General features: G+C 40.7%; 1 protein-coding gene across 2 annotated transcripts in view; it reads right to left on the reverse strand.

Moving 5' to 3' along the window:
• Positions 1-26,394, reverse strand: part of rerg (RAS-like, estrogen-regulated, growth inhibitor) — a 50,713-nt gene that overhangs the window by 2,826 nt on the left and 21,493 nt on the right. For both annotated transcript variants that reach the window (XM_004553858.4, XM_004553859.4), the window contains exons 3-4: positions 9,919-9,975; positions 1,848-1,921 (exon numbers count right to left, since the gene is read on the reverse strand). In XM_004553858.4, the coding sequence (XP_004553915.1) occupies positions 1,848-1,921; positions 9,919-9,975 (131 nt within the window). The remainder of the gene's footprint in view (positions 1-1,847; positions 1,922-9,918; positions 9,976-26,394) is intronic.

Genomic DNA, 26,394 nt, shown 5'->3' on the forward strand with positions numbered 1-26,394 from the left:
TATTCATTTTAAAAAGGCACATTTACTATATATATATATATATATATATATATATATACACACACACACACACACACACACACACACACACACACACACACACACACACACACACACACACACACACACACACATCCAAATATGCTAAATAAATAATAATAATTTCTTTCTAACCCATTTTAAACATTAAGGAATGATTTTGTTGGAAGGAAGTTTTTTGATTATGTAATTTTCTTGTACCAGATGCCAGAAAACGACTTGAAAATACTGCATTCCTCCTCCAGAGGACAGATGAGTCTGACGTTTGTGAACCTGGCCGCCTTCTGAACTTAAGACTCCACCTCCATAAATTACAAGAGTTAGCACAATGCTTTGATACAATCATAGCCGTGAGAGGTCTGACATTCACTGAAGTCGTGTCTGGAAACATTCAGACCTCATCCTAATGCCAGCTGAAAATAGACTACATTGTAATGAGAGCAAGAGAGAGAGATGGCTTGGCTAAAGTGTCGCAGGGGAAATCAGCCGCCAGCAGAACACCTACGCAGCAGTGCAGCATATTTATCTTCAGCCCAAGGACTTACGCAAGCTCTCGCTCATGGTCAAACCTGGCAATACTTCTATTATACTCCAGGAAATTAACATCTTTAAGTGCCATCCACTCTCACATCCAGCCAAACAATTCTTCAAAACACCTGAATAATCAGAGGACAAGTTAACTGAATGATGTCTTTTCCATCTATTTCAGTCACATTCACATTCATATTTAATTAAAGTACATTTCAGAGTTGAAAAACACTTGACAAACACTTTTTCAGTCGACATAGACAGTGGGCTGTACACCTACTTTTGGCACAAAGAAACAACTGTGAAAATGAATGATGCAGAAAGACTTGTTATTTTTTTTTATTTTTTACAGACAGTTAGTTGGCATAAGGACTGAAGATGATTCATAAAGTGGATAAATGCTTGTTTTGTTATAAAGGCTTTGTCACAGTCTCAAAGGCCTAGAGCAGGGGTCCCCAACTCCAGGCCTCGAGTGCCGGTGTCCTGCAGGTTTTAGATCGCACCCTGGGTTAACACACCTGAATCAAATGATTAGTTCATTACCAGGCCTCTGGAGAACTTCAAGAAATGCTGAGGAGTCATTTAGCCCTTTAAATCAGCTGTGATGGATCATGGATCACCGGCACTTGAGGCCTGGAGTTGCCTACCCCTGGCCTAGAGACTGGTTGGAGACTCCCAGCAAACATCTGTCCTAAGAAAAATGTGTATCGCCCAACCAGTAGGTAAGTGATTTCCAGAGGTTGAGTGTCTTTGAAATCAGTTGCTAAAGGCCCAGCCAAACACCTGTCACACTCAGAGAAAAATGTGTATCCCATGACTGGTTTCTTGAAGTTGCAAACACTTCTCCAAAGTAAAAGTTGCATCTTTTGAAAGTTGTTGGTTTCAGCGATAAGGCAAAACCTTTACTTTGGAGGTGTACCTTCTGTGTTTCCAGTTCATACTTAGTTGGGGAGTGTTTCAAGACAAGCTGGTGTCTTCCAAACAAACTACAGGTGGCTGCTAGCGAGCAAGGCAATAACTAGTTTAGCACCCTGTTGGCAACTTATTTCACCCTACGACAGCCAGCAACCTCCAGAACCACTCCAGAGTAGTTTTCCCTTGTGACCGGAAGTTGCCGAGAGGTTGCCAACTTGTTTCTGGGCCTCTGCAACTGTGCAAACATCTAAAGAAATGCCATGAAATGTTTGATCTCACTACCACCCAGAGACTACCCAGTGTAATCAAAAACAGCAACATAGGCGATAAACTACTGAAAAAAGTTACCTGACAAATTGTCTCACCTGGCCTGCAGTGTCGAGAATCTCCATGGTGACAGCCTCATCGTCGATATTGGCTTGATGACGATATGTTGATTCTGCAAGGCAAAAAATGTGAGGAAATATTTTATGCAGCATTCAAAAAAAGAACTAAAGTGAGTCATTACTGGAAAACTGACACTTCCTAACATGGGAGTGGAACTCTTTTGAATATTCAGACGATGACACATAAAAGTGATGATTACTGTTTGCAAGAAGCTTACTCACACTAAAACCCTGCATCTTATCTAAGCTGTAATTTTATCTAAAATATGTTGGTGACAGGGCTGCTGGTGAGAAGTTTCAGGAAACTTGCAGGACTGACGCAGTTTACTGCATCACTGTAGCCTTCTTAAAACAACGCGCAACACATCAGAAACACATAGCAGATACCTTTCAAAGTGACGGCTCCAAACTCTCATGCTAGTTATAAAAACATAATGTGACAAAAAAACAAACATGTACTGCAAATGTCTGTGAAAGTTCTCAGCCAAAATGTTCCCATTTTGGACAGATGGTTTGAAAGAGGAGTGAAAGACGCCATCTATGTCTACTGTGAGCGACCATCTTTGAACAGAGGCGGGGCTTACGACACCAACTGTCTGCCATCTATAATCCAGTTTTGAGAGCCTTTCCCAGACACCTTAACGCCCACTTACATCCTGGGCCATCTGACCTCAGGAAATCACATGATAGGGTGGGGCTAGGCTTCTCAGTGAGCTCACCAGGAACCTTGGCTGGTTGTGACCTACACCCGTTTTCACACCTTGGCTCGTGTGATTAGGTAGAGGATCAATAGGGGGTCCATGTCCCTTTTGGGGGGGACACTCTCACAGGGCTTAAATCTGGGACTCTCCACATTTGACTGTAGAACTGAAGAAGCTGCTTGAATGAGAGTTGAAACGTCTTCAAGCAGCTTGAAGAAGTCCAGACGCTTTTCTTTTCAAGCTCCTTAGACTTCACTGCAAATGTTTTAGAAGTGTGGGCATCACAAAAAGCCAGTCAGAATGACGAACATGATTACATGCTACTAGCCAGCTAGTAATATATGGTTGTGATCAGACGTTAATATACACTCTTCATGTGCATGATGACTGTCATGGGAATTTTAGGCTTTTAATGCTTTTTTTGGGACTGTTTTTTCCCCAGGGTGGAATGCATGCATCTTTAATGATGTGAAGCTTGTTGATGGCTACCAAAAGCATCTGGTTAAGGTGCAAAGTTGCATGTAACAGACACCGGTACTCCGTGCACATTTTGTACACACGTGTAGAAGTTGCAGTAAGCTGCAGCAACAGCAGAGGGAGATGTTTTATTTCAAGGTAACATGAAAATAGTTATTGAAAAGTGTTTAAACAGACGTTATTAACGCATTTACATCTAAATACATATTAGCCTTTCTGGCAATTAAGGAGCCAGAAAGGATTAAGCTTATGTTTTTTGCTGAAAAATAAAATAAAAAAAGTAAAGCGCCTCGTGGCGACTGCTGTTGTGTTGTGCTATATAAATAAAATTGAATTAAACAGAATCTCCACCCTTAAAATGACTGCAACTGTAGCTCATCTGCAACAGTGGGTTGTTTATTAGTTACCATGGGGTCATTTTCTAGTTCTAGTCCTTTCAGGTCATAAACCTCTTTACACTTTGACCCTCTGTTTGCTGATGATAAAAGCCAGGCAGGCAGTGCAATCCCCCCTGTTTGACACAGTCAGAGCAAAGGCATTTGGGTTTACAGCTTCCCTTTAGAGACATTAGCTAGTTGTCATTGGCACCACATTTGTTTTTGAGGAACCATGTATTAAACATGTTCATGCCTGAGATGGGAGAGCATCATTTTTAGGTCAAAACAACTGCTTTTTGCCTGGTTCAGACAGATGCTGGGTAGCTTGAAGAGAGAACACTCTTTCTCTTCTGCTTACATTTTGGGGACAGGTTTTTCCCAGCATGCTGTCAGACTCTCCTGGTTGCAGGGTGAAGTTTGACTCTTGCAATGACCTGAAAACAGTCTGAGCTTCGCCTCTCTGTGATTTGAAAAACAGGATGAGAGCTCTGTATTGCCGGCACAGGTGTGAACTGTGACTGTGACCTTTCATTTGACCTCAGTCAGAGAGCAGGTTATCTGCCCGCCCCCCTTCGCTGTCATAAAATCCCATCTGTAAACACCTCGCAGGCAGGATCGAGGCTCCCTGAAACCTTTTTTGTGCAGGCAAACTGCCGGGATTTTCCATCGTATGACATTTTCCATGACAGGGCTTAAACCGATGCTTTCTTCTAGCATTCTGAGTGATTTCACAAAAAATCTCTTACCTCTGCTATCATGTACACAGAGGTCCAGGATTCCTGACTCATTTGTCCCAATGTCTAAAATGAGCAAGTACTCCATGTGCCAGTCACAAAGACTGTGCAGTTCATCTTTAGACATAATTTGAAATGTTATTTTGTTTGTTGCTCCCAAACGTCATAAAAATGCAGTGTGCATTTTATTTAAGCCATTGCAGAATTTTGTTACTGAGTGTTTGAACCTTTCAGACTAGACAAACACGAGGAACACGCTAACATGACACACAGGAACGAAAGCTGCGCCCACACTGGAAGGAATGAACTTCAAACCAGCTAAACTGTGTAACAGTTTGTAACACTACAAAGTCCGATTGTGCTTCTGTTTATATATTTACTGATTCTTCTGGCATGATAGTTGTAAAAGTTCTGGGAATCGTCCCATAAACATAAAAAAATCTGTCCAGTCTCTCATTCAAGATCATCTTCGTGTGCATCCCTGGACTGCTTTCAGCAGGGAGTTATTTTTAGATTATTCCTGGAGCTCTGTGCCGGCTTTAATTTCACTACAGTCCTCAAACTTCCAAGGTCTTTATGGACCATGACAGGTCAGGATCACAACCAGGAGCGTAGTTTTAGTCATAGTTTTTTTTCCTCTTTCACTGTACACTGTGAATTCAGACTAATAAAGCAGAAATCTGCTTCTATTGCCACTGTGTCCAAGTATACAATGCATTTAAAAAAGTAAGAGAAACACCCTTCAGTCACCAGCCAACATACCCTGGAAGTCCAGCCACTTCCACAAAATGAAAGTTAAGTTTTAGAATTTGGCAATGTGTCGGTGTCAGTAGTGCGATTTCCAGGGAGTGATCTACACAACTGCACTGGACGTTTGTCAAAAACACACCAAAAGGGGCCCATTGAAAAGGTTAAGGTGTTTGATTTATTTATGTTTTGGTTTTAACTACATAAGACTGTTTTCTATGAACCTAAAGCACTACACATTTGATACCAATGAAAAGAACTTTCATAGTACGTATTAAAAGAAAAGCTTTGAAGATAAGTTCTAAAGTATCACTTCAATCGAATTAAATGCTGTATTTCAAATGTTTTATTCTGACTAAAAAAAGATTAGGTCTTATTACTTTAAAAACCCAAGCCAAGAAGCGATGGAGAGGACCTGTCAGACTGATGTTCAGATTCTATCTCACGAGAGAGTTTAAAATGACAGGTCCTGCAAGGCCCCCTCTGCTGTGTGCCAGGTGTGCTCACCTCTCCGGGGGGGATAAATTGTGTTGTGTGATGTAAATGAAATGTCACAGGGAGCCAGAGGAGGAAGCAACTGATGCAGCTGTTTGGCTGCATTCACAAGGAGCCTCCTTAAGGAGAACCAGAGTCACGCTGTGCCTCGTGGGACAGCCTATTTCAGGAGCCAGCTCCCTGTCAGCTCCCAATCTGTCCACGTCCACACCCCAGTGTATCTGTTGATAAAAGCACTGGCAGGAGGCAGTGCTGGTGGTATGATTTAAGCAGGCTCACCATCCTTTGTAAGGGTCTTGGGAAGAAACAAAAATGACAGTGCAAACAGCTGCTTTACGCTGTTTTGGGATCAGGCAGGGAAAAAAAGTCTCAGTGTCGACAGTGAAAACCATCCAGTTTGTTGATGAACTCTGTCAGTGTGCGCTTCCATAAATTGCTCCAACAAACCAGAGAAAATGGTGCAGAGCATGAGCAAGCAAAAAAGCCGTGTGATATAATATAAAGCAGAGCTGCTGTTGTCATGCCAAACCACAGTCGCGGTAGCACACAATTAATTTCTGTGAGCCAAAGGAGATTAGAATCTGTAACCAGACGGTGTGCAGAGACAGAAATAACTTTTGCAATATTGTGGCCATGTGCAGTCTGAAGTGTTGTTGGTTCCCATTGTGCTGCTGGAAATGAGAGCCATGTAGTGTTTCTGCAAACTCAGTCTCTGTTGCTACCAGCCGAGAATTTAAACATACAGAGATCTGCACGTTTTTTGGTTTTGTTTTTTTTTTTTTTTTTTACTCCTGTTTTTGCATCTTTTAATTCTCTTCAATGATTGGTTCCTTAACTAGAGATGGAAAAAAAAGAGATTAAATTCTTGCCACACATTTTCTTTCTTTGGATGTGCAGGCTTTTATATGTAAAAGCTAAAAAATGCAGCGAATGCAAAAAGTGCTTTCTTTCTTAGTTATCAGAACTCACAGTTTTTTTTTTTTTTTGTTGTTGTTTTTCCCCACTACAAGCATGCTGACACAGACGATGGGCTAAGTTAAGAGCTGAAAAAGTATTAATTCATAAAATTAGCCCTTTTGGACCTTAGTTTAGTCTTTTAGCTAATGAGTGTGCAGTTTCACAGTCAGATGTATGCTTCCTCCGTCACATCACATCATATCCAGCACGAACACAACAACTGTGTGTGTGTGTGTGTGTGTGTGTGTGTGTGTGTGTGTGTGTGTGTGTGTGTGTGTGTGTGTGTGCACACAAGCACACTCATTCTTCATTCAAGTACTGATCATATCTGGAGATGCCCACATGTTCGTATATTTACATGATTCTGAGAATATGAATTTAATGTGTTAAGCAGTGGTTCCCAGACTTTTTTTGCTAGGCCCCCCTTTGTTTTACAAGAAAATGTTCGCGCCCCCCCTTCTCACGCACGCACGCACGCATCCTCCAACCACACACACCCATATTTTGCTCCATTGCGGTTCCTTTCACACCTCAAGCATTTAGTAAACAATTAGGAAAATACAAGTAACCTGCAATAAATTACAGGTAGAAAGAATGTAAACTACTAACTCTATTACTCTACGTCCACGCCTACAGGGGTATTTTTGGACATGCAGCCGTTTCGTCCACATGTAAACGGCGTTTCAAATCACTAAAAACGGAGATATTTTAAAACTCCTTTTCCCGTTTACGTGTGGACGAAGAATACAGAGTTCGTCACGCAACGTCAAAGGTAGGTGCCTTTTTTCACGTCACGCTGTGCGCCACGTTATTGTTTACATGAGATGAATTGCAGAATGGCAGATAGAGACAAAATACTGTTAATCTGACTATCTGCAGGTTTTACACGCTTACATATACACATGCATTTACCGTCCCTCCATTTAGAAAGGCAGAGGCGTCACGATGTGATTATTTTACTGTATATGTAATAATATTCAACATTGCCATCAATGCATTTTTCAAAAAATGCCTCTCTGTGCAAAATGGGTTTAAAAACATAAACAACTGTGGGATACTGTTTGTCCGTGATTTGAAGAGCCCAGCGCTGCTCCCCACGAAGGGAAAACCAATTCTGCAGGGGAGACCTACCTCGGCACTTGTGCAGGTGAAGCCAAAGGGAAGACATGCTTCACCATATTTTCTAGTCTTTGGCTTAGAATGAAGTTGGTTTGGAAACATATTCAGCGATGCTTCATCTCCTGCTTTGCATTTCTGCATTTCTATCCTGCAGAAAATTGTCTTCGCTAAGCCTGAATTTTTTGCAGTCACAGTAAATCTACTGTCCCCTGAAATAAAATCTGCCTTTGAAGATGCACAAGATAGCTCTGCTTGGGCTGTTTCGTACATCTAGGCTGAAAAGGGACAATTCACTGCAGGGAATAAGATCTGAGCTTGTTTGTAAACCTGATCCAGATAAATAGGTAGATAATAAATGGAGATGAATGGTGAGCAATAGCTACTGGAAGGCATACTGAGATAGATGGAGTGCAGCCCCCACTGCGGCAGTAATTCTCCAGCATGCAAACCCCCTACCTGTGCGATCTGCTCATAATAGTGTTTTAATGATGTTTTGAGCACTTTGAGGGTAATTTCATCCAGGCAGTCTGATTGGTCACAGACACCCTCCAGCGGTGCTGTTATTTCCATTACAGACCTCAAGGGGTTGTGACGTAACCTCTTGTTGTAACCAAGGAAGCAGTTATTGCTCTTTTCCTGATTTCTACCACATTCCCTACTTTGAGTTTAAACAGCAGACGTGTAATATGAAGCTGGCACAGTGGCAATACATTATACTGTAAAAAAGTAGTAAGATGTGGATGGGTGGCAGCTGAGTATGATCTAAATGCCACGTAGGCTAAATGTAAAAGAAATCCAGAATCATATCGCTTTAAAGTGTTTCCTCTTTGTTGGTCTAGCACCTGAACATATCTCAGCAGTCTCACAGGCATATGTTGAGATGTCACACAGAGGCCATATTTATTTTTATTTTTATTCCTATTTATTCTATTTATCCCCTTCGTATATTTTATTTATATTGTCTCTGTATTTATATATATGTGTGTGTGTGTGTGTATAACTCTGTAACTTCGGTCGTTGCTGTGCTTTTTTGGAAATCGAATTTCCCAGAGGAACCCACCCGAGGGATTAATAAAGTTCTATCTTATCTTATAATGACTGTGATCATTATGTTATTATATGAAAATGGATTAATTATGCTCCTGAGTGCGGTCTGCTTTATGTTGGTGATTGCACTGTACTGCACCATGTATTGCTAAGAACAGGCAGGCTATTGAAGGAGCATCATGTGAACAGTCCAGAGGCGCTGACCTGCCAAGCACAGCCAGGAAATGAAAAGCACATTATAGAGGAGGCACTTTGTGTCCCATAATTACAATGTAGAGAACTGGTTCAACCAGAGTATGAAAAGGCCAGTTCTACTGTATATAATGCACTGATAAGAGAAACCCCCCAACAACAATTTTACATTACGCTGAGTTGTAGCAGTTTCAGCACTTTATCCCAGAATTTTTAATGAATCAATTATTGCTTTTATTCTGTTTTCACCAGATAAACATTTGTGCAGAAGATTAAAGTGCTAGCTCTGTGCTGGCCATGATAGTGCCCATGATATAACTCCTGCACCTAGAATTTCCATTTTCTCTTTTTCCTGTTAGATGAGGAGATTTGGTATATATTAGTGCTGTCTGCGTTAATCTCGTTAAATCTCTCATCGCAGGGTGTCAACGCGTTAGCGCCGTCCAGCCCCACATGCAGGGCAATCCACGTTAACTCGCTAACGAAGATTTGCCGCATTAATGCAGTTATGGAATTAACGTTATTTTAATGAGATTAACGCTAACAGCACTAATATGAATCTATGCTAACTATGAAAACTAAAATGAGCAGCAGCTAGCTTACCTTAGATTAAAAGCTGGAAACTAGCTGGGGAAAGCCATTACCCTAGCTGTGCCAAAAGCAAACACATTTTCATTATGTCATCTTTAGAGAGGTTCATGCAGGAAAAATGCCTGAACAAGATGTTTCTCCTGCTTTCAATTTTTGGCTAAACTTACAGAAAGAGGGCACAAAGCTAAAAGTAATGCTAGGCTAGTTACAGAAGATTTCACATTAGCGGTAGCATGGCAGAAAAGAATCAAGGTGTTGCAATGGTCCAATCAAAGACCAGACCTTGAACTGACTGAATTGCTGTGCTGGGACTTTAAGACACCTGTGCCATATAACACTTGTATGACAAAGTCATACAGAAAACCATTACTTCAAGTTATTGCTGCTAAAGGTGGTTCTACAAGTAACTGGCTTAGGTTTTGTAAAATTAGTGGAATCTGCTGTGTGTTTTTTACACCTGGGGATAGCTTTAAATAATCAACTTAGTTAAGGACTACATGTATTATAAGAACTTCATATAAAACCATAAAATTGACAGTGTGCAATTTCTGCAGATACAGGAGATGGCAGTAACAGCAGCAGGAGGGGATACACGTTTCTTGGGCTGTCTTACCAAGTGTGGGGTCATACTCCCAGATGAAGCGTCTGGTCAGAAATCTCACCACCAGAGCTGCAAAGAACCACAGGACAAATGTGTTCAGCATATGAAATCAGCACACGAGACACACAGCAGGGTGGCAGTTTGATTTTAAGTATTAAATAGTTTTCTTTTTTAAATAGACTGCATACTGATTCATGAATACACTTTTTACTACGTAGATGAAATTAACTAAAAATTGATGACCATTTGTTTATAATAGTGAAGCTCAATCTACAGCCCTAATATGTACATCCACTAACATGTATTCTCAGAAAATCAGCTGTGGCTAACGCACCGACAGTCCATAAGATCCAAACCACTTTAACACACATTTCATCTAAATGCTAATACCCACTGGAAAACGTCCAGCTCATTAAGACAGAGTTCAAACAACCTTGAAACATCAGCTCTCAGGTTTTATCAAGAGCATCTTCTTCTCTGAGACAGGATTGTTGGCCTGCCTTTGACAGTATCAGCCTTCCTTTAAAAAAGCATCCCCAGTGAGCCAGTGACTCACTGTCTTAATGGTTTACCATCAACAAGCAATCTGCCGCACAGAAATGTCATTTATGCAGGCTGAATTAGACAGCCCTTCCCTGTTTATCAGGCACAGCCACACACCAAACCCTCTTTCTCAGAGTAAAATGACCTGTAAACACTGGTGTAAAATGTGTTCAGTTAGCTGAATGCTGCAACATTTCTCCTTTTAGTTCAGTTGTTGGGAGGGGTGATGTCACTGAAAAAGAGACCTGCTGTATCAGTTTACTTTATGTAAAGAGATTAGCAGAGAAAATAAATGTGGTGGCTATGAGCTCATTCACTTTCACTCGGAGTGAAATGAAATGATTGAAACCACTCTCGTCTGTCAGTGAAATATGGATTCAGCTGTAGGAGGTGGGCATCTCTGTCATGGTCCAAAGGTTTTGTCTAGTATTTGCTGAATTTTGGTTCCTTTTGTTGATTCTTTTGCTTCTAATGTTGTGTTTCACTGTCTTTGCCTCCCTCTGTCTCTTGTGTTCCAGTGCCTTCTCTGCTCTTTTATTGGGGTTAATATGAACCTTCATGTCTTAGTTTTAGCCTTGCCTTTTTGTTATTTTCTGTTTACTTTGATAATTGAGGTTGATTGCGTAAAGTGGTCAGTGTAAAGTTATGTCTTTTAGTCTTTATTTGGACATTGGCTGCTTTTTCACTCATGTTCCATCCCGTCCTTGTACCTGACCATTTCTAGATAAATAAATCAGTACAGGTATTTCACATTTTCCTAGTAAACTATAAAGAAATGACAGGTGGCTTGAGATTCACCATTCAGCATCTAAATGGACCGTTTCTCACGTAGCGCTTTGGTGCTTGTTTGATTGTGTCCATGTATTTATACAGTCTTCCCCTGCATTTAAGTTCTAACGTTCACACACCAATTAACTCACACAGGGATACTTTGGCCCCCCAGTTCGAACCACCAACCTCCCAACTGGAAGATGAGCAGCTCTACCTCCTGAGCCACGACCACCCTTCATGAAGTTCAAAGACGTTCCACAGGAAGACTGTAAGTCTATTTACTTCATTCACCTAAAGCTGGACCATTTAAATGAGCTGAGTTTTGCACTTTGGCTCAATATCGACATGCTAAGCTTTACTGACCTACCAGGCGTTCACCGGATTGATTTGTCAATCCGTGTTCTTAAAGGTAAAAGTAGGGTAACTTTGTTCTTTTATCAGCATTTAACTTTCTTCACAGTGGTATAAATAAAACAGTATGGCTTTAGAACTTATATTATAAATGAATTTTTAGTAACAAATATGTTAAAGCAACATTAAAGCCACCCAAGTCTCTTCACACTTTTTAATTAGCTTCGACTCACTGCCATTGGGACTGCCTGGCTTTCATGAGTCCAGGTGGGTCTCTGTGTAATCATGTCAGCTTACTGAGCTCCTACTTATGGAAAAGAGCTCATGAAGGAACAGTTCCTCCTTTGAACTTGAAAAAACAGGCCTGTCTTCCAATTAACCAAGTAAAGGAAGAAAATCCACAATGAAAAAAGGAGTGAAGGTGAGCCAGTGCCTTTGAGCTCAGGACAGTAACTTTCACGCATGAGGCAGACTGCAAAGCTTTACCATTTTATCAGCCAAATTGGTCTTTTACTTCAGCGTTCATCATTCCTGTCTTGCTGATTTTGTTCCTCAGGAAATCACAGCCTCCCTTTCTCGCTAACAAATTCAATGTGTTTTTAGGCAAAGGGAGTCCGGGTCATGTAACGTTCAATTATCCCCTGAATGCAGTGAAAACAGAACAGTGGCAGGTAATTTGTCAATTTGCTGTTGACAAAGCAGACGAGCGTGCATATTTATTCTCGGAGCACTTTTCCTTTTCCCGTTCAACCCTAATTTTGCCGTTGAGGTTTTAGTGGCGGTGGCCTGGATTCCAGGTGGCGAGAAAAACCAATGGGGTGTGAAGTCCTTTTCTCATTAGATGTAACTCTATCTCCTGCTTTTCACTTCCACGGGAAAGAAAGGTACACACGGCAGAGAGGAGCCTTTGTTAATGTGCATCAGTGCACATTGTGGCCCAGATTCACTGAAGGATTGCAAACAGAATAATGTGCAAGGTATCGCCAAGCTGACCAGAACACAAAAACAGGTGATTTACTGACTGTGTGCAGAGAGAGGAAAGCTGATAACAGCGCTGGCATTTACAAAAAAGCCTTTCTGTGCTCATCACATATTGCTTATGTGGATACCATTTTCTAGTTTGATCCTTTTTTCTTTTTTTTAACAGTCTGATAGAGGCGTTGCTTTGGCTAAAATGGAGCCACACATTTTGCAGCGACTCTGAATTAGAGTTGCATTTATGCTTTTAGCAGCCTGTGTTATTATGTTTTGAAAGGTGTGATCAAAAACTGGCATTTAAAAAAACAAAAACAAAAAACAGTCCAGCAGGAATAATGACCTTCCGGCCACAAATTTCAAATCAGAAATCAGAATACTAAAGTGAGTGGCCGACTATTTTTTTTTTTTTTTTTTTTTTTTTAAATGACTGAATTTGCATAAGCAGGAACACCCTGAACACACATCTGTTTGTATGGTGGTTGGTAATATCCAGGCGATGCTAAAGGGGAGACGGAATGAAATTTAATAATAAAAATAATAATGGATTGGATTTATATAGCGCTTTTCAAGGCACCCAAAGCGCGTTTCAATGCCACTATTCATTTACTCTCACACACTGGTGGAGGCAGCTACAGTTGTAGCCACAGCTGCCCTGGGGCAGACTGACAGAAGCGAGGCTGCCATATCGCGCCATCGGCCCCTCTGGCCATCACCAGTAGGCGGTAGGTGAAGTGTCTTGCCCAAGGACACAACGACCGAGACTGTCCGAGCCGGGGCTCGAACCGGCAACCTTCCGGTTACAAGACGAACTGCCAACCCTTGAGCCACGATCGCCCCATATGAAATTTAAAAAAAAAAAAAAGAAAAGAAAAAAAACCAACCTAAGAATTAAACAGATGTTAAGGCAAATCCAAAACAAGACACAAAAGAAAAACAACTAACAGAGTAAAACAGGAAGCAAGTTTAATTCAAAATAGGAACTGAAGCCAAATAATGACCAAGAAAACCTCTAGAACAGTAAAGCAGTCTTAACAGGAATTTGAAAATCAACAAGATACAGATGTAATACAATATAATTTAAGCCTAATATTACATTTGAATTCATAATAAGGCCTCAAAACTGTAATTCAAAACTCAACCAACTCGACTATATCAACTGAGAATTCAAAATAATGAAAAAGACCCAAGGACCATGAAGCAATGTCCTGGTCTGCTTTGGTGAAGGCCCACTGTGGACTAGATCAATCTTCAAATACATGGTAACTAATGTTGCTGTCTGCTACACATTTAGCATAACTGGGACCAAAAAAAATAAACTAAGCATTAAAAACAGGCTGCTGTTTGGCAATAGCAGTAAAGTCTTAGAGGTAATAAACCAATAATAAGTAGTATGTGCTTGCTAGCATCAGCTAATATTAATCAGCTTAAATTGTGTTTATTCTACAGCAGCTTATAACTCCTGCATTGACTTTTGTCAGTGTCACTGGCTACAACATTACCGCTCCTTAGCCACAAATAAAACAGGCTGTGTGTAGCGATGGAAAGTAGATCAGAGTAGAGCCGCTGTTTTATATTTTCTCTGGTGTTTATTCTCTGGTGTCACATAGCCTGCATCATGTGGCTGGTTGAAAAATTCTCTTTATATTAACTATTGCCTTATAATGTCTTCAGCTGCTAACGGTTTCTTCACAACTTGACATTTCCCAACAACTGACCGCAGCTGGAGTCAAAGTAACAAAAAACAGATCTGATCTTATCAAATTGTTCAGCTCAGACTTCATAGGGCAGCTGCGAGCTGATGGATGACAGAGGTTTCAGATTTACGTCAGACACACCATCCGTAGTAGGTGTTTGCCAAAAGCTTCTTTTATCTGAAGTGACCTAATCACATTAGCGGCAGAATGTTGGACTAATTGCAAACAAAGCAAGAGCAATTAGTGGCGCCCATGCCCCTGTTCTGAACCAGTGTTGTGTTACTCATTGAACAGTCTCTATTGATTCCTCATGACCATCAGACGAACACCCACAGCTCTTTAGTTCCTTTCAGCCACAAAAAAACACCTCTTCGCTGTCTCTCCCAGAGCTGTGGCTCTGCAGTCAAGTCCTGTACCTATTGTGTTCGTGTCACGTTGGGTCATGTCACACAGCCAGCTGTGCTGATAAGACTGGAGGAGAAACGGTTACATGGGAACTGCCTTAAAAACAAATAATAGAAGCGAGAAAATTAAAATGTAATAATAGAAAACTTGAAATACTATATATACAGATATGAGAAATAAAGTTTACACAAGACTGTTTTCAGTCTTGTGTAAACCACCCACGCTGTTTCTCTAGGAACAAAGAAGGTAAGTAGCAGTGTGACCACCTCTGTTAAAGTGTGGGCATTAATAGAGTTTAACAATTGCACCAGGATGATGTCTGTGCTCAGACTGTGCAATGATCAGGGAAATTACAAAAAAACAAAACAAAACCAAGAGCTACAAACTCTACAAGTGTCAGTCAGCAGGTTAAATGTTAAAGTTCATGACAGTACGATAAAAAACTAAAAAGACTCAACAAGTAGGGCTTGTCTGAAAGGGTTACCAAGAGAAACTCTTTCCTTTCTATAAAGGTGCACCTAAACAAAGCACAAGATTTCCAGAAAAATGTGCTTTGAGCAGATGAGACTAAAGTGGAGATCTGTGGCCATAAAGCAAACTGCCAAATGCTGCACATCAGCACAAACACATCACACCAACTGTTGAGTTGTTGGTGGTGGAGGGGTGATGATTTGGGCTTGCTTTGCAGTATCGGACCTGGACACCTTGCAGTCATTGCTGTGTAACTGAAAGCTACTACATGACAAACCAGCATACAAACTGAGCTAAACTGAGCTACATTTTCCCCTTGATTTAGTGAAGATTATCTAAAGAGAGCAGTAGCTGGGGGATCAGAGGGGGTAATGTTAAGTACAGCTGCCTTCTACCAGGTGGAAAATGTTACCACATATTTGGACGCATGGGTTTGATATTAATATGACTTCACGGATAACTTTATTTCTATAATACCCGCGAGAGCTCAGAAATACTGGCAAATGTGATTAAAAATAATCAGCAGCAATTGAATTTCACACAGAATTCAGTGTTGGATCTGGTTTAGACAGATCATAGCATTTGCCTGTGCAGATTGATGCCATCAGACTTGTAGTACATTGGCTGCTTTTATGTTTTATGTGAACAGAAACGGGATGAATCATTAACAAGACATTTCTGGGGTTTTATTGCATTTGGTTTAGAAAAAAATGGCCACTCTGCTGCTTTGTTGGCAGACAAGAAGCAGCAATTTACACATAATGTTCTCCCCAAAAGCTTGTAAAGAGTAACACTTACCAGGAATCTGTAAAACAAAACGGACAATTTTGTTCTGATTCTGTCAACAACTTTGAGATTGTACGATTCATTACTAGTTTAGATGACTAGAGGATTACTATTTGTGCAGCCGGCCCCACCCCTTAGTCAATATCATAACCATTTACTTCAGAGACGTTGACAGGATTACAGGTCACAGCTCGCTCTCCTTTAATTATCGATTTATGGTTCCTGCAAATCCTCTCAGCAGTTAAACGGAAACTGAGGAAATGAAGACGTTTTATTTATGCAGCTTTGCAGATCCATTACCCCCTGGTTCGAGGATTACTTCTGAGAATCTGAAAAGCTTCTGCAGGAACTAAATTATTTAAGAATGGTTAAAGTCAACATAAAGTGATGGACAGATGAGAGAAAGGCGTACAGCAGCGTGGCAGCTTGATGCTTACAGCGCTGACACAAATGTATTCAATGTTTTTATTAACTTGAGAGATTTCACCTCATTTTAAAGTACTGATGAATCTGAAAGCAGTTTCATGGAAACAGCCAGCATTTTTTGTTGCTTTTTTAAATGCCAGTCAACTAATTTCTCCAACTGTGGAAATGAAAACATTACTGTGCTGGACTGTTTCTTTACACACGCCAAGATGTGACAGCCCTCATGCTAAAAACAAGCAAACATATGACCTACAAAAGCTCCCAAACCACTTCCTGAACAGTAGGTCAGGTCACAGTTTCCAGTCTCAGAGCTTTCCCAGACTTCCTTTCACCACCATTTTCCCTGGGGCATGACTGTATCTCATACCACCAACCAATACACCAAGCTTTCTTGGAACAGTTGAATACCCATAAACCATTTTTCAGCCATAAGGATGTGTGTGCTTGTCTGTTTAACATGGGCTGTTACGATTCCCAAAGCTGCCAGGGTAAATATCCAATCCATCTTAATACAGATAGATGTGAGGGCAGACATCTAATCATCTCAGTCCCATTCCAGATCAGATTACAGCTCGCCAATCACGCTCCCATTCATACATATATATTTTAAATCGTTTTAAAAGCCCATAAAGAACGGATGTTGGAAGTCTGAAGTGAGTGGAGTAACAATAACACACAAACCAGTAAACATGTCAACTCCCAGGATTGATGGTGTTACCCTCTGAGCTGGAGTTCAGAGCCTGAGCATCTGAGTGCGATGCATGAGGATGAAATAACACGAACTTTTAGACCTTTGTTAATCAAAACTACCAGAATTAAGAAATAGAAAAGAATCCTGTAGAAAACTTCACTGATTATGTTGAGACCTAAAATGAAAACGTATCTGTATAAAAGCAGCTCAGCGGGACAGCTCTTTGTTTCGAGCTTCAATTTTTAGCATGTCCTGCTTACTTAGAGGTTAGTGTGAACCAAGCATGACTTCAAGACAGCGCAGCAACAAAATTGTTACATTAGGATTTAGCTTTTAGTTACATGACTAGTCATGCTGGCTGCTGCCATGACTCCATTACGCCGCCTCCTCCAGTGTTTTGGTCCTGAATGCTGTCAAGGTTTAGGTCTAATGTTGCCACACACCCAATCGCATAAATGGAATATAAAAGTAAATCAAACTGAAGTCAAATTAAACTTTTACTCAAGTAAATGTACAAAATGTTGCTAATAAAATCAGTGGTAATGTGCATTATATAATTAGAATAAGATTATTGAAGGATTAGTGTATCACTTGGAGTTTCTTGTAATTTTGGGTTATTTAAACTAATATAAAGCATTACACTTTATTCAAAAGTAAGTCGAGGTGAGGTGAAATATATTGTGATTCATTTATCTGTATAAACTTGCACTAAAGTAGCAGTAAATATAGCAGATAACCTTCTACCACTTCCTGAGAGCTTAATAAATTTACATTCATAAAATCCCATGTCAGTAAAATCCATCTTTCTTGTCAAACTTGATAGTGACATAAAAATATTGGGACTGTTTAGCACCAGTGTTGGGCAATAACGGAATATGTGGACCGGCGTTACATATTTAAAATACGAAATATGAGTAACTTTATTCTGTTACAGTTGCCGCTCAAATAGGTGATAATTAGAATACAGTTACGTTGTGGAAATAAATGGATTGCACGGCGGTCTTTTCCTCTTTCTTATGTTTGGCTATCTTCTCTCTAATTTTGGTAATTTCACACATTGCTGGAAACCCAAACAAAACACGCAATGAGAAGCTCTAATGTGAGCATCCTATAAATGTTGATGGTGTCAGTTACACAATGGACCCGGAGCCAGCACAACAGATCCAGCAGTGCACGGGCAGGAATGCATTTCATACTTGGAAATTCTGACACCACTTTACCTTTAAAGAAGAAAGGGATGATGGGCAAAATCTGACTGTGCAATGAAAACTCTCTCAAGCTGCTCTCAGCATCAGAAGACTCCAACCTAAAGAAACATCTGGAAGTAAGTTCTATTTTAAAAACTAACGTTAGCCTGCTGCAGCTACCTTGTTTTAGTTGTGGTAGCTACCTGGGTTATGTGCTCTGCAGCATCTTCGATGTACTATTGCTGTGTGATTTATTACTATTACTGAAGGCTACTCACCAACAAGCTAACATCTAACATTAACTTATGTTAACACAAGCAAATATATTGTCTATTCAGAGAGATTTGGGCTTAACGGCCAATTGGTAGAGAAAAACAAATGAGAATTTGCAGGATGTGATATATCTGACTACAATCAAACCCCAGTTAAATAATATACAAATTAACTAAATCAAATCAAACTAAATATTCAGCCCATTCACACCCTCAGCTCTCATCTGATAGTTTACCCCACGAACAGAGGATAATTGGGGAACTCCAATCAGGTGAACATCATTAGGCTGTAATCATGTGTGCACATCATGAATCCAGCCTTCAGGGAGTTGACATCAAAAGAACATTGATTAGTGGACTTCAAAACAAAAGCACAACAAAATCAAAACTTCCTGTCAGACACTGCAAGAGTGTGCTTCACCTTAGTGAGGGAGGTGCTTCCCAGCACCCCCACAAACACTATAGTGCACAGCAATAATTAAGTCATTAGCATCAGTCTTGCCTGCCTTGCTGTTCGTCATCAAGAGCATATATATAAGATTGTATTCAAATTTTAATTAGCTGACAAGTGCTAGCAGGTTCCTTACTGGGAAAAGTCAAGGACTGTCAGAGTGAAACTAGAGCCTCCATACTGATACAGCTGCTGTTAATTAATTTGATATTTTCACAATAAAATGTATTTAATATTGACCAGAAGGTCAATGAGGCAGTAGCTCATCCGGCCCAACATTCCTCACAGTTTACTGGTTATTTTCTGAAAAACAACAAATGCGACTTTGTCCTTGAGCACAGTTTGAATGTGTGCAAGTTTGTATAGATTCTGACCAATACTGTAGGAGGACTGATTCTGGTGAGCTGTGGAGGCACACACGGATGTGTGGATGAATGGATAGTGTAGACCTTGGAGCTCGCAGCTCCAACAGCAAAAATGGGAACATTATAAAGTCAATATTTAGTAACTTCCCAGCAATGTATTTTACAAACTAGCTGGCAACCACCTTTCTCTGTATCTGATTTAAAAAGTGAGTACTGTACTTACAGTGCAGCGTTCATCATATTAGATTTATCTGTGAGGAGCCAGTATCGGCTCAACGACAGATAGTTTGACCTTTAATGTCTTTCTCGCATATCTGAAATCAAATTACTGTTTAAAAAAATTATATCAGTTGGGAGTGTTAAATCTGCTACGCTGTGATTACAAGCTGCATACGAGCCGTAACTGTATGTAAACAGGAAAGCAAAGTTTAGCAAATGCTCCAAGGAGCCTCAGCTATGTTCTGTTCCCAGAATACCAAACGCAGTAATACTTGAAGAAATCTCATCATCTCTCTTCCCCTCCTGATCAGATTACAGCTGGCCAATTATCACCACATGACTCATCTCTTTTTCTTCTCCATGCCTACTCATTAGTGACAGAGGTTCTCAGATTCCTGCTCATCATACAGCATTTAGTTTAATGAGATGTCGGCCATAATGAGCACAAGTGCTCTTGTGAGAATAATAGAGGAGCGTTCTGCTTTTCTGCCATGTTTACTTTGCCATTAACCATAGTAAGATTAATAATTAACCCTTTTCATAAACAACATTAAAAACAGAAAGAAAATGTTTTACATGAACAGCTCTCGAACAGCTGTATGAACCCCACTCAATCTGTCAACTACCAGTTTTTAATCTCAAATCCCCTCCTCAAAAATACTCCAAATTAAGCACGCTGTCGGCATACTACAAAATCAAAGAGCTTTGTAAAACATAAAAGATTCATAAATCATCCGGTGGTGCCCAGGAGCAGCAGCAGTGAAAATGAACACATTTGTCTTTGTATCAGTGTGAACAGCGTCCGACCTGATGCTGCAGACGGCCTATTTAAATGCCGTTGTGTGATAAACACATTCCCAGCGTCATGAGTAGATATTTTGGCAGCTAAATTGGTTTCGCTGCCTCAAGCCAGGTTCTGGTAATAAATCAAACGGCAATTAAACCATCAGGTGTCGCGCCGTTTTACTCTGCCGAGCTGTTAAATCGCTCCCCTCTGTAAATCTCTAATGCAGAGGGATTTGCTACACTTGCGAGCAATCTAATTAGATACGACAGTAACATTACGACTGAGAGAGATAACAGGGATTCAGATCTTCCGCATACACAAATATAATTTAAAGACCTGCACGGCACTTAGAAAGCTCGACTCTGATTCATCTGTGGCTGCTTTCAGCTCAACAACTGTTTTTGCATCACTGCCTGTTTTATCTTTAAGCGATGTCTGCTCCTTTTTTCGTCTACTGCTTTGAAGCATCAACTTTGGCATTTTGACCACCACCATCTTGGTTTTTTCTTATGTGGACGAGACAAGCGAAGGGTGGAAATCTGTGGGAGTATCTTTTTCTGTATGTAAAAAATAAATAAATAAAAAAAGCCACTTCCCAGTGATTGCATTAAGAAAAAGCTGGTGATGTATCACACATTTATAGCCTTTTAAGATTTTGAGAAAGACTTAAGCATACAGCAGTGGAAAAGTAATTTGGCTGGTTTCTTTGGGCATTTAAAGGTGGAAATGGGAGCAACAACACGGGGTAATGCCTGGATTCTCCATTGAGCACATTGCAGTTTATGGTCTCCGTGTCAAAAGGTTAATGATTTGTAATCGGGGTCTTTGCAGGTTAAAGATTAAAGTGGCTCCAGAGAGAAGCTGCGCAAATATTTAATAAAACTGGCATAAGTGAGATCACTTGGCTGACAACAGTAGCCATCTGCACTCTTAATTCAATGACTTTTCTTTTGAGTCTGTTGAACTACATCCAACCTATGTGGCCACTTCATTAGATGCACCTGTTTAATTGCTCATTCATGCAAATATCTATTCAGTCAAACACATGGCAGCAGCTCACTGCATTTACAAGATGACCTGTCGGACAGAAAGGGGAAGAAAGGTGATTTAAGTGACTTTGAATGTGATTTGCTTTACTTGGTACCAGATGGGGTAATCTGAGTATTCCAGAAACTGCTGATCTAATGGAATTTCCCCACACAAGCATCTCTAGGGTTTACAGGGAAAAGTCAGAAAAATCAAAAATATCCAGCGAGCGGCAGCTCTGTGTGTAAAAATGTCATTTTCACTCGATCTCTGCCAGCTACAGAGAACCGGTGAAAATGAATGGCTGAAATGCTTTAAGCTGATAAAAGGGCAACAGTAACTTAAATGACGACTTGTTAAAAGGAAAGCATGCAGAAGAACGAACAACCTGTTCGACACTGAAGCAGCAGAGAAACCTCTACCTCTGTGAGCAAAGAACAGGAAAGTGAGGCCCAACAAAATTGGACAATTAAAGATTGGGAAAATGGTTTGACGAGTCTCAGTTTCCGCTGCAATATTTGGATTGTCAGAAACATGTTGCAATGATGTTAGGGATCTTTCCATGGCACACCTTGGGCACACCAAGTTAAAAGACCATACTATCTAAATATTGTTGCTTGTCTTTTGTCATAAAGCTCAGAAACTGAACCTCAAACAGCCCTCAAGAGGCCTCCACAGTCGCGAGATCCCAGTTCAACAGAGCACATTTTGGGATCTGGTGAACTGAGAGATTTGCATTATGAATTTGTAGCGGACAAATCTCCAGCAACTGTGTGATGCTGTCATGTCAATATGGATCAAAATCTATAAGAAATTCTTCCAGCATCTTGTTGAATCTGTTCAATGAGGAATTAAGGCAGTTCGGAAGGCAAAAGGAGGCCCAACCTAAGAGTGCAAAGTTGTATCTAATGAAGTGTCAAGTGAGTGTACTCAAATCCTTTGCCTTCAGAGTTCATTTATTCACTAATAACTTCACTATGGCCAGCAGACATCTTTCTCATCTAATCAGATTATTTTCACGTCAAGCTCAAGTAACTTAATTACAGCTAAGAAGTTTCAATAGCAATCAGCTCTGTTAGTATAGCACTCCAAAGAGGCCTAATCACCTCTTGTAAATCACTATGCATCTTGAGTGGAGCAGTGTGATGTATCATGACGACATACTGTATGGTTCAGAGCAAAACTACCCGCACAAAGAGGGACTCCAGTCATGACAACAACAGAGGTCTTGCAGTATTACATCTAGGCGAGTGATGCGAATTGATTTTAGTCTCTTCTGACCCAAAAGTAGTTTGTCCCATATTTTTGTCAGTACGGGACAAACCGGCTTCACATCCTTTGGCTGAATGCGCGTTACCTTCACAGGCAAAGACAGATGTGGCTTTGTTTGAGCAGTGCATATTAAGTTCATTTTGAATGACAGTAAAGGTCGGATAAACTCCCCTCCACTAATCTTTGGATGGGATCCATGAACACACAATGGCAGAGGGTGATGCAAACATTTTCCTCAGGGCCCTGCAGCTCTGTAACACAGGACACCAGAGAGGCTTTGATTTCACGTCTCTGAAGATGGAAAAGGACAGAGGCTTGCACTCGTGGGGTTAAAACAGGAAGGGCGTGAGGATCCCAACACCACACTCATCCCTTTAATTTAGTCTTCTAACAATAGCACCACAGCGCTATTCATCATGAACCATTTGCAAGGCTGATGAGACGCTGCGGTGACCACACCTCATGGAGCGATCTTCACTGCGGTTACGGGCGAAAAGGTTAAGTGCTGTGTAGAAGAAGCAGCTGAGAACAAGCAAAGCAAATATTTTCAAGAACAGCCTCAGTATTAAAGCTTTCAATTTTCCTTGCAGCAGATACTTTGAGCCCTGTGGAGCTTAAACAGAAACCATTCAAGTTTAACCACTTAATGCATAGTGCATCATATTTGATAGAGTTTTTGAGCCTTTACATCATCACTGGAATTTCATCACTGGGGCAGAGATTTCATGGCTCAGGCTTTAAAGTGATATTCATGGTTGCACAGCCAGTTGATAGTGGTTTGGGCCATTCTTTTCTGTGAAGAATTAAGACTTATGTTAGGACTATATTCATAAGAAGAGCCTTTCCACCCACACAGATTTATATTTGGTGGTATAGCTCTAGCTCATGTCTCTTGAAACATTCCTGTGCATTTGTGGGCATGTACAAAAAGCCTAAGATAATAACTGAGTACTGTATGTCACTTAAAGGAGGAAAAGCTGGAAAAAGGTGGGTTGCAAAGTGGCTTGCTAATAATTGCTAATGCAAAAACCCACCTAAAGATCAGTATTTGCATTCTTTACTTGTTTATTTTCTCACATTTGAAAACTTTTAGTTTAATATGCTAAAACAGATCTCAGGACACTGATGGAAAAGTCACCAGTATCATTAAGGGGGCAAAATTTGCTAATGCTAATAATGGCTATAAGCTGAAATGCATCGCTGATTTAGCTAAAAGCTCCCTACAATGTCATAGACTGACTAACTGCAATAAACAATGATTTGTGGAACAATCTTTGATGTGGTGGTCGACTTCTGTCCCCCTCTATTATTCCATATGAGCTTATCAGCTGTCATGATTTGCACAACCACAGCAAAGAGCCACAGTGGAGCCTTATAAGGACAGCATTGATCCTGGTTTGGGTTTTTTAGGCTCTGACAATCTGCAGTTTCACATAAGCATATAAATTTGGTATCGATAATTAAGAAAACTGTTGCAGTAATATCCACTTCTAATGTCTTCCAAAAGGCATGCACACATACATGCATGCAGAGTAAAAATCTGCAGTTTTTGGAGTTGAATGACAGAAAAGCAGAAAGATGCTACTGCCCAAAAAATGTGGGAAGGCAGAGGGTGGAATAAATCAAATAGAGCTGAAAGTGGCCCTGAATATTAAACAGTAAGCTGAACCTCAGCTGATAACGCACCCCGAGAAGTAAAAAAAACAAAATACTTCATGGATTCATCATGAAATTTTCAATGAGCTGCTAATCTCCAGAGAGAGAGAGTGTGTGTGAGAGAGAGAGAGGTTGTGAAAAGCGAGGAGGAAAATAATCGGTGATGAGTCACGCACCGGCTGAGGACAGCGGCGGCTGTCCGAGTACATGAGCGGAGAATGGATGTGGATGTGTGGAGGCTGAGAGGAGTCAGAGGTGTGCGCTAAAAATAGTTCAGCAGAAGAAATAAGCGTGGCCACTCGACAAACTCATCTTCCTGTGACACAGTCATTTCCTTTTATGGCTCCTCTTTATCTTTGTATATGGCAAGGAAAGACTGATTTTCTGGTATTTATACACAGAACATTGGCTTCCTTCACTCCAGAAATACATCATTTGTAGTAATATTAGTAAAATCTGTGTAGGTGTGTGTCAGGTGAATAGGAACACGGGGGAGGGTTGGATTCTGAGGCCGCCAGATAGCCTTAAGAAGGCACAAACAGAAAAGGTGAATAGCACAGTCATTCTTTTCCTTTCTGAGGACAAAAAGCAGCTCTGGGCAGGAGATGCAGCACATTCAGAAGGAGAGGGAGTGGAGGAAGATAGAGAAAGACCAGCTGAGTGTGGGCATGCTAAGGGAATTCACTTTCTTTGACATTTTAATGAAGCTTCAGAGATGGTAGAGGATGAGGCATCAGAGGGACTGATGATGTCTATCTGCTGTCTGAATAGTCCTGCTCCTTACTGTAGCTGAAACTCAAACATGCAGTTAAGACTTTATTCTTAATGACCTCGTTTCACACATACGTGACGAGAATTTTAGACACGTTGAAAGTTTGTGAAAAGGCACCATCAATTCAACAGCTTGCAATACTCAATATCAGTGAGTTCTCAAGGAGACAAACCACTTCCAGTTCACCCACAGCAGCCCACTGTGGGCCTACATGCAGTCCAGCTTTGCCAGCAAAAAAAATAATCAAGCTGGATATCTACACTGATACGGACTGGATAAAGTGTTAGGCACAAAAGATGCCACATCACTTGATGGAAATTAATATTATTAACCTACAGCAAGGGTGTCCAAACCCAGGCCTCGAGGGCCGGTGTCCTGCAGGTTATAGTTGTGTCCTTGATCCAACACATCTGATTTAAATGGCTAAATTACCTCAACATGTCTTGAAGTTCTCCAGAGGCCTGGTAATGAACAAATCATTTGATTCAGGTGACCCAGGGTGAGATCTAAAACCTGCAGGACTCTGGCCCTCGAGGCCTGGAGTTGGACACCTCTGACCTACAGAGAGCTGAATTCAAAGACACCCAAAAAATCAAAGTGAAAAAAATATGCCCATTTTGCAGCAACTCAAAGTGATAGATGTAGTAGTTTTTATAGCTCCCACACGGTTGACCTGACAATGTCTGGGTATGCTCCTAATGGCATCCTACAGGATCTCCTCACAGATCTAAACCAGCACATCACTGAGCGTTTGATTGGTTAAGTCCCTTCTGTGACTCTGTCCAGCTCTCATAGAGTAACTTCTGGCAATTACACACAGAGCATTTAAAAAAATTAAAACTAAAGGCATATCATTCCTTTGCCTTCATAGTACATGTTAAAGAAATACTTGTGTGATATTGATCTCTCATCTGGCCACTGCTGCTTACTCAGTTTGCAAATGACAGCACTAACACAAGCTGATCGTACCCATTTCTGCAATAACATGGCTTCATTTTTTGGAAAATGGGAGGAAGTACTGATGAGTCATCTACTTATATAAAGTCTGAACCAAAGCATTTTATTTAGTGACATAGCAACATAGCCATCTCTGGAGCCATATAGCCACCATGCCTAAAACATGTTTTTACGCTGGCAGCATACGCTGAACATGAATTCTGCAACAATAACCTGAGTGAGAAGTCATTCTTCCTTTGTTGCCCTGACTATACTCATCAGCCGCTGTGCACAGAGTTATCAGGGCATGCAGGGTCAACAATTTCCTTTCACACAGCAAACACTCAACTTGCACACTTAATTACTTTGGAAAGGCATGTTCAGATAAATACGCAGCCTTACTGTAGCTTTCTCAGCTTTCTGAATAAA

The sequence above is a fragment of the Maylandia zebra genome, linkage group LG17 (genome assembly GCF_041146795.1).
Source record: "Maylandia zebra isolate NMK-2024a linkage group LG17, Mzebra_GT3a, whole genome shotgun sequence".
Taxonomy (NCBI): domain Eukaryota; kingdom Metazoa; phylum Chordata; class Actinopteri; order Cichliformes; family Cichlidae; genus Maylandia; species Maylandia zebra.